Source organism: Etheostoma cragini, chromosome 15 (genome assembly GCF_013103735.1).
Source record: "Etheostoma cragini isolate CJK2018 chromosome 15, CSU_Ecrag_1.0, whole genome shotgun sequence".
Lineage (NCBI taxonomy): Eukaryota > Metazoa > Chordata > Actinopteri > Perciformes > Percidae > Etheostoma > Etheostoma cragini.
Window position 1 is genome coordinate 15,255,574 of NC_048421.1, and position 9,490 is coordinate 15,265,063.

General features: G+C 41.1%; 1 protein-coding gene and 2 long non-coding RNA genes across 3 annotated transcripts in view; 2 read left to right on the top strand and 1 right to left on the bottom strand.

The window, feature by feature from the left end:
* Positions 1-1,515, top strand: part of lasp1 (LIM and SH3 protein 1) — a 23,438-nt gene extending 21,923 nt beyond the window's left edge. The window contains exons 6-7 of the mRNA XM_034894867.1: positions 892-986; positions 1,283-1,515. Of these exons, the coding sequence (XP_034750758.1) occupies positions 892-986; positions 1,283-1,456 (269 nt within the window). The 3' untranslated portion in view covers positions 1,457-1,515. The remainder of the gene's footprint in view (positions 1-891; positions 987-1,282) is intronic.
* The window catches only part of LOC117958463, an 18,796-nt gene extending 11,135 nt beyond the window's left edge, over positions 1-7,661 (bottom strand). The window contains exon 1 of the long non-coding RNA XR_004659723.1: positions 7,332-7,661. This is a non-coding gene — a long non-coding RNA (uncharacterized LOC117958463). The remainder of the gene's footprint in view (positions 1-7,331) is intronic.
* On the top strand, positions 6,207-6,953 carry LOC117958460. Its single transcript, XR_004659720.1, has 2 exons — positions 6,207-6,667; positions 6,882-6,953. It is a non-coding gene; the product is annotated as an uncharacterized LOC117958460 (long non-coding RNA).
* Positions 7,662-9,490: the final 1,829 nt, after the last annotated feature.

Below are 9,490 nucleotides of genomic sequence, written 5' to 3' on the forward strand. Positions count from 1 at the left end.
TATATATCTCTCTCTCTCTCTCTCAATGCACCGAGTAATCACTCGGGCTATAGTTATAGAAGCAGCAGTAGGAGTCATATTAAAAGTAGTAGCATGAGAGGAATTTAATTTACAGAAAGCATCTTCTTGAAAATAAATAAAACCCAAACTATCTGTATGGCTAGATTAAGCCTTTTTATGTTTGAGTAACCCTGATATTTAGATACGTTTGGTTCTCTGAATAAAGTATACCAAATATCTACATTTTCCTTCTCGGTCCATCCCTGCCCCAGGCTGTATGAGCTTAACAGGCTGGGTGTCGTCACACCACTCCGGGATCTTGGTTGGAACTTGTTCACTGCCCTCCCCTGCATTCAGTCCATTTAGCTGTACAAAGGGGCGTTGCTGCAGAAATTGCAGTATTTCAAATTCACGAAAATAATCCTAATTAGGCCTATTGTGACATTTAAATGGTGAAATCCAAAACCAAAAGATTGGTTGCTAAAGCTCAAAACGAGCAACTTTGAAGTTATAAGTATAAACATTATGAACATTAGAGCAGAAAGTTACTTGAAGTATTTGCAGTTCAGTGACAAAGTTACAGCTACGTATTTAAATGTCCTTGCTGTTTGTATTTAAACTTAAACAGAAAGGTATTGTTCAGTTGTAAATCCAGAGCCATGGGCTGCACGTCTTGGCTTGCCATGGTTTTGAATTCATCACTCTCTCAAAGAGTCTATGCAGCCATACAAACAGGAGTGATTACATGTATTTGCATGATATGGATTTACGATTGTATTTCTCCTCCCCACAACAATCACGTTCTAGTCCCCAGCAAGTCTGGCGTCTGAGTATTAATAAACCGTGTCCAGCTCATTCATCTGCTGTCCGCTTGTCCTTTTGTCTGACCAGGATACCAGCCGCCTGCAGCCTCTCAGAACTTCCACTATGAGCCCACTCCTGCACCCGTGCAACAGGCGGCCGCCGCCCCGCCTCCCAGCGCAGGGGTAGGTCCTCCATTGCAGTGATGAATTCCAAACCTGAAAGGAATCACTACATAATTTGTATTCATAAGTAAAGCAAAAAAATAAAGATTATTGGACTATTTAGGAAATCATAATGGATTATTTAGACTTACTAAATACGTTTAGAAAAACGTTTAGAATAACTAAAGGTAAGCATCTATCCCTGGTAATAGTGTTGCTATAGTTAGTTTAGTGGCAGGCATGTACCACTCTTACACACTCTTACAAAGATGATTTCTTCCGTACCCGTAACCAGCCGAACTTGTTGTCGCACACAGAAGCGGTACAGGGCTGTGTACGACTACTCCGCCGCCGATGAAGACGAGGTGTCCTTTGTGGACGGAGATGTGATCATGGACGTGCAGCAGATCGACGAGGGCTGGATGTACGGCCGCGTGGAGCGCACCGGCCAGCAGGGCATGCTGCCTGCCAACTACGTGGAGGCCATCTGAGGGAGAGGGAGAGAAAAAGAGGGAGAGAAAACGGAGGAGGTAGAGAAAGGGAGGGAAAGAAGGAAAGGAAAAAGCCCAGTGCCATCTCATCTTAATGCCGCTTTCTCTTGATTTTACTCTTGTCCCCTAATCTGTTCCGTGAGACCCTACACCCCCCCCCCCCCCCCCCCCCCCCCCCCCCCCCCCCCCCCCCCCCCCCCCCCCCCCCCCCCCCCCCCCCCCCCCCCCCCCCCCCCCCCACCTTGCATTCTTGGTCTGCTCTCCCTGGTTCCACCACAGACATGCTCTACCTATATGATTGTCTGTCTTTCTCTGTCTGCCTGCCTGCCTCTTTGTCTGTCTTTCTGTCTGTGCTGATGTCCGTCTCTGTTTGGATGTTCGTCATCCGCTTTATCTTTTCCCGAACCTGACTCCTCTCTCAAGTGCTGTCACAAGTGGAAAAACGAAAGTCTTAAAAGATAAACTCACAGTTGATCGCAGTATGTCAGGGGTCTTGCCGTGTCACACAGTTCCATCCTATCTAGAGCACTTAATCCTAGCACAACATAATGCAAAAATTAGGAAAAAAAGAATAGCTCCCCCCCCACACAAGTCTCCACAGTTGCAGGCATTATTCTGTGGAGGAAATAAGGTTGAAGTGTGGGTGGGTGTAGTTTAGGCTTCTTTTTGTTTTAATTTTTCTATAATATTGCATCATATATCGTGATCTTGGCCAGACTGGAAACACAGTGTAAAATCTCAGTCTATCAGAACTAAGCTTGAATACATTTGACTTGTGTACATTCCTTTAACCTCTAACCCTTTGGCTGTTGCACCAATAAGCCAGTTATCAGTCTTAACAGAGAGGTTTTTAACATATTTATAGATTGACACACATCTCGCCATTGGGTGTGTTCAGCACTGCATTGTGGGTGTCGTTGTGATACTGGAATCGTAGCCTAACTGAAGAGCATCTCCTGTCGTTGCCTTTCTCGGGCGTGTCGGATACAGGAGGGATCAGGGACAAGTTAGTGGCTCTTATCAGTCCATCTCTTGCAGCCGCACTGAATACATCACCTCTGTCTGTGTGGATGTAGAGTGTGTACGTTATTTTTCCTGTTTCGTGCAGCCTGAATGCCTTCGGTCCTGAGAGAATCACAAAGTTATGGTGGAAAGGTTAGACTGTTTGGAGAAAGGAGATGGGAAAAGGTCATGTCCTTCCCCCTTTTGCTACAAAATCACCAAGAAAACACATACATAAAAGATGCCAAGCACAACTCTGTATTGTGTATCTTTCTCTTGTTTTAATTTCATTCCACCGTTTTTGTGAGTAAACATTCCTGTCTCTATTTTCCATTTAATGTGAGAAAAATTGTTGAATCGTCGGCTGTGGTAAATGTTGTTCTCATGCTGTTCTATCTTTGCCTTTCTTGTTATTGTAAGATGCTTATTTTCAACAACAAATAGTCAGTGTATTAAATAAATAAACCAGCAACTCAATTTATGAACCAAGGCAGAAGTGTTTATCTAGACTTGTGCATACACAGTATTAGATACCTGCAGGTTCAGGTGAGAACAGTGCTGGCAGCTGGATTGAGAAATCAGTTGACTGCTTGCACGTTCAAGCCTGTTTCTGATCAGTGAATCTCTCTTATGCTGTTTAATATTCTGGACCTTCTAAGAAAAGAGTCATTGTTACAGAATGTCATTTAAAGTACACATACAATTAATGATTTTTATGCCCTGGTCTTGAAAACATTCCTAAAGCCGGGCCCATCACGGCCGGCTAATGAAGACAGGAAGCTCCTTCTTTTTTTCTGGCAGGTGAATCCCAAAATTGTTAACTATTTTTGATATTTGATAATCGGCCAATATTTACCAGCACGTAGCTGGTGGTGGGTGGTCACTATGTAAAGAAAGGTTGGTTCATAAACACAAAATCAAGCATTTAAGTTGCTGGCTATTACATGGAAATGCTGTATCATTCCACTCTAGAAACTGTATTTCTGGGAGGACCTTTTATATGATTTAAAAAAAAAAAAAGAATTGACCATTTCTCCCCTCCCCCCCTCCCCTTTGCTGTTTCATTCTCATGTGATGCACTGTGACTACCACAGACATGAGCGATCAAGGCTTTCCGTTTCTAAGGTGGGGTGGAGCCTTTATTTAAAGAAACAAGGCTCTCACTGCGTAGCTAGATGATGTTGTACAATTGTATCATAAAGGTAAGTTAGGGGAAATGTTTTTACAGGTCATGGTGCTCTGGGGAGTGGCTTGCCTACAGATTAAAGGGGTTCATATTTGTTTGTGAATGTGACTGAGGGGACATAATGCAACTTTAAAAGTTGACAGACAAAATCCAGTTTGATGCAAGTTGGTGTTGAACATGACAACATTTTGCAAGTTTTCTAATGTGATGATTCGTGACTGATGACTGATTCAGAAAACAACACCTCAAAAAGGTTTATAGGTTGCCAGACAAACGAAACAAAAACAACACACTGTATGCATGCCTGTATTTTGCATTAACCTCAACTTGACAACCGGACAAGTTAATTTGCAAAACAGATGCTAGATTGTAAAGCTGTTTTAGAGCTCACAGTAGTGTTTTCTTGGCTTGGTTTGTCTTAAAGTGAAATGATTGCTGTTCATGGCTTATAATGAAGTTTGCCTAAATTTAATTTAATCACAAAGCTACTTACACCGGTAGCCTCTGTTACTCTGCCGATTAAATCCAATCTAAACTTTCTTTTGTGTCGAGGGTGATGTTATGACTGTTGATGCTCTGAATGAAATGGGGAGGAAAAGTGGTCAAAGACAGGTTAGTGTTGTGTAAGTGTGGCTCAGGATGGATTTGTTAGGGCAAGGTTAAAATGTAGGCGTGTGTTGATGTAAGTGTGCGAGGCTGGGTTGGGGGAGGGGGGTGAACGAGAGCGCCGATCTGACTGATCTCAGAGACTGTGAGGCCGGGCAAGTTGTTAGTCTGACCTGGATATTAGTCTGGAGTTAACTTCTTTGCGCCAAAATACCACTCTTCTGCTCTGGCATCACTCACATACTGAACCTTAACTTTATATCATAACTCTATTTCTGTCTAGTATCCTGTCCCCCCGCCTGCTCAGATCCCTCGTTCCTTCAGCCTTCATTGTAGGCTCCTGCGCTTCTGATCAATCATTCCCTGCTTCTATACTGGTTATATACCGTAGACTTCGCAGAGTGAAATCATGTAATCCGCAATCGGGTTTAGCATTCAGACCGGTTTTGTGCATTCCATCTTAAATTGTTTTGTTTTTTGTATAATTTTGTTATTTTTTTGAATAAAAAAAATAAAGAGACCATATGCATATTGACATACAGTAAGTCTTGTATTCAAAACTCATTCTGAATACATACTCAGAATTAAGGACCTGATATCATCTCCTCTTACCCTGTTACAGCACTTCAAATTGTACTTATGATTCTGCAGATTCAATAAAATGTCCTTTTTTTTCTCAGACTGTTTGTACTGCATCTTATGTTGTGCAGCAGCATGGTGGGACAAACGTTAGTCCTTCAGACCTCACTCCTTCTATGCATTTTGCATGTAACATCTTATCTTCGAGTTACCATCATGAGCGGTGCACACAGTGGACTGGATGGCAGCTGCACTGGAAACCCCTTGTGCTGAAATAATTCTATGTTGCCCAATGTGTTCTGTATTTCAGTTTGTAGTAATGTGATTGAACACAATGTATTAAGGAGTAAGCACCACGTGAACACAGTAAACTGAAATAAACTGCCCTACAACATAAGGTCACAATGCAGTACCCACCTAGTTGATACTGTATTTATTTAGTGGTGCAAAAATGAATCAAACTGACAGTAAACCTGGGCTGTTCGGCCCGTTGGCAGTCTGGGGCTAGTGCCAGCATATTGAGCATTGCTACAGATACATCTCAATAAGCCTCTTAACACAAGATGAAGAGTATTCTTTGCTAACTTTCCATTTCTTCTCTCTAGTGGTAATGTATTCATTTGGGGAAACATTTTCTGTGAAGATAAATAATTGCGAAATGTCTGGTTTGATTGAGATTATGGTCCTTCTGCCACAGCAGAATTATTAACCCTCAGTTGCCAGTTTATTAGGTACACCCTCTCTAAGTCTATGGGGGCAGCTTGCTCAAATTAATGCTGAGGGTCGGGACTGTGCGCCCCCCCTTTATATCTTTGACTTTAGATTTTAGATTTTTGATATTTTATATTGTTATCTTATATTCTTATATATTTTTGTGTCAACGCTGTAAAGGGATTGCTTTAATCTCGTTGCACAAGTACCGTATACTTGTGTATAATGACAATAAAGGCATTATATTCTATTCAGTCTAGTACAACGGCCCTGCCATAAATCCTACATTCATAAAGGTTATGTTGAAACTGTTTTAGGGAAAGTGTTGATACAATTTAATGAGAGTTAAAGTAACATTTCTCTAAATCATGAAGGATTTATTGCAGGAGTGCATTGGTTTTAGCAAACTACTGTAATAAATTGGCAGCTGAGTGTTTTTTTATGTCTGTAAATTAGTTTGCCGATCACAACATGTACTGTGTTATGTCGGATAAAAAGTAGTAAGCCATATTGGATACATTATCATCGTTGACGATAGAAATCGCCGTCCTGTTTTTGGGAGTTTTACCCGGAGTTTCGTCTGTTAGGTCACACTTGTGTTTCCTTATTTATTAATTAATGTATTTATTTATTACACGTGTTTCCTGGTTTGGGTATCGCCCTCAACAATGACAAAATAAAACATTTTGGTTGATTTAATTCTTCGAGGTTTATTAGGGACTTGAGTTCGTAGCTTGTCGTGACAATTTTCACGAAAGACCAAACACGAGATGAGAGAACCCCCTCCTTTCCTATATTTAATTGAGGCAGTAGAGGGGGAGGGTCGGGCTCATTCTCGCCCTTTCCGAACGGTTCCGATCTCTGCCGATGTCCTGCACCGGCGGCAGTGCTGCTGCTGTTCTGCTGCGTGTCCTTCTCGCGTCTCCATCGTCCATCTCCGACACCTTTTCCATCATGGTGGACGTTTTGTTGTTAATGTTTTTCGCCATCGTCGGCCTCGTCTTCCTTTCCTATATCATCTACTTGCTGTGACGATGATGATGAAGACGAGGAAGCGTCCTGCCGAGCCTGCACACAGGATGTGTGCTTTTCCTCCTCTGCATCCCTGGTTTCCATCATGGACATTGGTAAGGGAGCGTTTCATTGCACACAGGCCGAATAAATGTATTTTTCATCTAATATTAAGGGAAAATATTACAGGGTATGTTGCGTTTCATGCATTAGATAGCTAGTACAGTGATATGTGGCAAATGGTATACACTGTTGCACTTGAATAGGCTAATAAGAGAACGTCTCAGTGAGAAACTGTACATGTTTGACACCAGCTGTAATCTGTTACAGGGAGAAGAGCCAGGGTCCAGCCGTGATGCTCGGCTCTTATGTGGGAGATGAAGAGCAATCCAGCTGAGAGGACAAAACAAATGGACAAGAAGTGGAAGCCAAACTCTTCCTGCCTCTTTGTCTCCTACTTGCACTCTGTCAATCCCCCCCCCCCCCCCCCCCCCCCCCCCCCCCCCCCCCCTTATCCTTCTTTATGTGTTCAGAATCCTCTAACAAGATGTCACTACTCTAAGAGCTCCCATTTATTTATTTGCAATCAGTCTAAACTGTGTATTTTCTATGCTCCTCAAGATTGTGCATGTTTCTCTTTAAAGGAGGAGAAATCTTCCCTCTGCACAAGTGTAATAGATCCGTAGACATTCGATGCGGGATGGTTTTGTAGGTTTATGCGCAATACAGATGTGTAATCGCCTTTTTAACAACACTGAGCTAGTTTTTGGCCCTGGCTACGACGTGTAATGTGTCATCCTTATGACTGTGTGGCCAACCCTTCTGTACTCGTGTTTTGTTTATCAAACAGTTGGAGAGCTTTAGCCTTATATATGTCAGAGATGGTTGGCTTGGTTGGATTGGTTGGCTCAGCCTTGACATCTGTGTTATTATATTACTTCATTCACGTGTTGCCAATATGTTGGCAATGTTCTCCTCACTACAATCAAGATTCCCCGTCAGGTTAAGGGGGAATGTGTCAGTTATATAGTGTTCTATACTTTAACAGTATTACTTGTCTGTTTTTATTTTGGCAACAAATGACATCCATACTGGATGTCATTTGTTGTCACAAATGTCACCAGTTACTGAGGTTAATGACAATAGTTCACATGATATGTCAAATAAAGATGATTTCTGTAGACCCAGTTGCTTTCTCTTCAGTTCAACACCATATTAGTTTTATTTCAATGTCAACCAAATATAATTGATTCCTGTCAGAGGAAACTTTTGCTGCACAAAGCTTTGCTCATCTATCATGCTATTATAAGTATAATCTTCTAAATGCACGTATAGTTTTTGTATTACTTGTCTGGCATTTTGCCTTATTGGAAAGTGACATCAGAGACATTACTGTACGAGAGAGAGAGAAATATGGCTTTCATCACAGAGTCCTGGCCAGCAGGGACACTGCCCAAATATTGCTTTTGAAATCAGCTTTTAATTTTGACAGCCAATAAAATAATTCTGTTCCAAAGAATTCCAATTGCACTTTACAGTCACAGGATTGTTTGATTTCTGAGGCCAAGGACTGCTCTAGTGCCTCTATGGTAAAGTTAATTATAGTAATTATTATTATTATTATTTACTGTGTAGTGCTGTATTCTAGTGGTATCCAAATAAGAATAACTGATGTTGAGGGAGTCCAGGTCTGCAATGATATAAGTACTATTTTTGCAACACTAAATGTCCCCATCCAGCTACTGTAGATTGTTATGTAGTTCCCTCTATGCTCATCACAACTAAACTAATCCTACAGAGTCACAATCTCATTAAACTCTTTCCGATGCATATTTATGAGGGAGGACTCACAATGTCATATTTTAAAGAGTAAAGCTCTCTGCTTAATATTTCCTGTGAATTAAAACCCATGTGTGTGGTGGTGTGAGCAGCCAGCTTCTGTACTATGCTACTTGTGCTCCTGCAGAGGGTGCTGTTTACCTTCAGTAGTCTGTGGAGAATCAGCTGGCGGCAGTTTACCCATGAAGTAAATACACCTTAGTCTCAGTGATGCGAGACAAGAGGAGATCAGTGTGATTTCAATGTAACATTCATTGAATAACAGCAGCAGATTTGTTGTGGTCGGACGGCTTCAAACACATAGAACAAACAAATGGAAAATGGGAGCACTTTAAAAGATCAGAACAATTTGTTATTATGTTAAAAAAGGTGTATTTAAATACATTATTATGTTTTTTTAAACTTACCCATTACTGATCATCTAAACATGTCAGACCTGAACTCACTTCTGTTGTGGCTTGAAAACTAGATTCATTAATATGTCATTTCCTCAACAGATGAAGGATTGCCCTAATCTCCATCTTGCTCTCAAAATACTCCAAGGTGATAGGTCAGCTTCTTTATTCACATATTTTTAGCATTTTATAAATTCCCAGCCTGGCATTGCCAGACTAATTAGCATACCTGCCACAGCAAATGAAACTTGAGCTCACAGATTTGTCTGGTTTCCAGGCTCATACATTCCTATAAGTAGTTTATTAATTGGCTAACCTTTTTTAAAAATGCCTTCTCTAAACATATTCTGAAAATCCACTAAATTGCATCCCTATATAAATAGTTACACATTTTGGGAAATACATTTATTTGCTTTCTTGCCGAGAGTTAACGTTAGATGAGAAGATCTATAACACTTTCACGTCTGTGTTGTAAATATGAAGCTACAGCTAGCAGCTGGTTAGCTTAGTTTATATGTTTATAGTACAGACATGAGAGCGGCATCAGTATTTACTACAAATGTTGCTGGAGTTTTGACCTCTTTAGCGGTATCAACTTTCTTATCTAACTCTAAAAATCATGAACAATTCCTTAACTGTTATCGTGTGTGTTTGTGTGTGTGTGTGTGTGTGTGTGTGTGTGTGTGTGTGTGTGTGTGTGTGTGT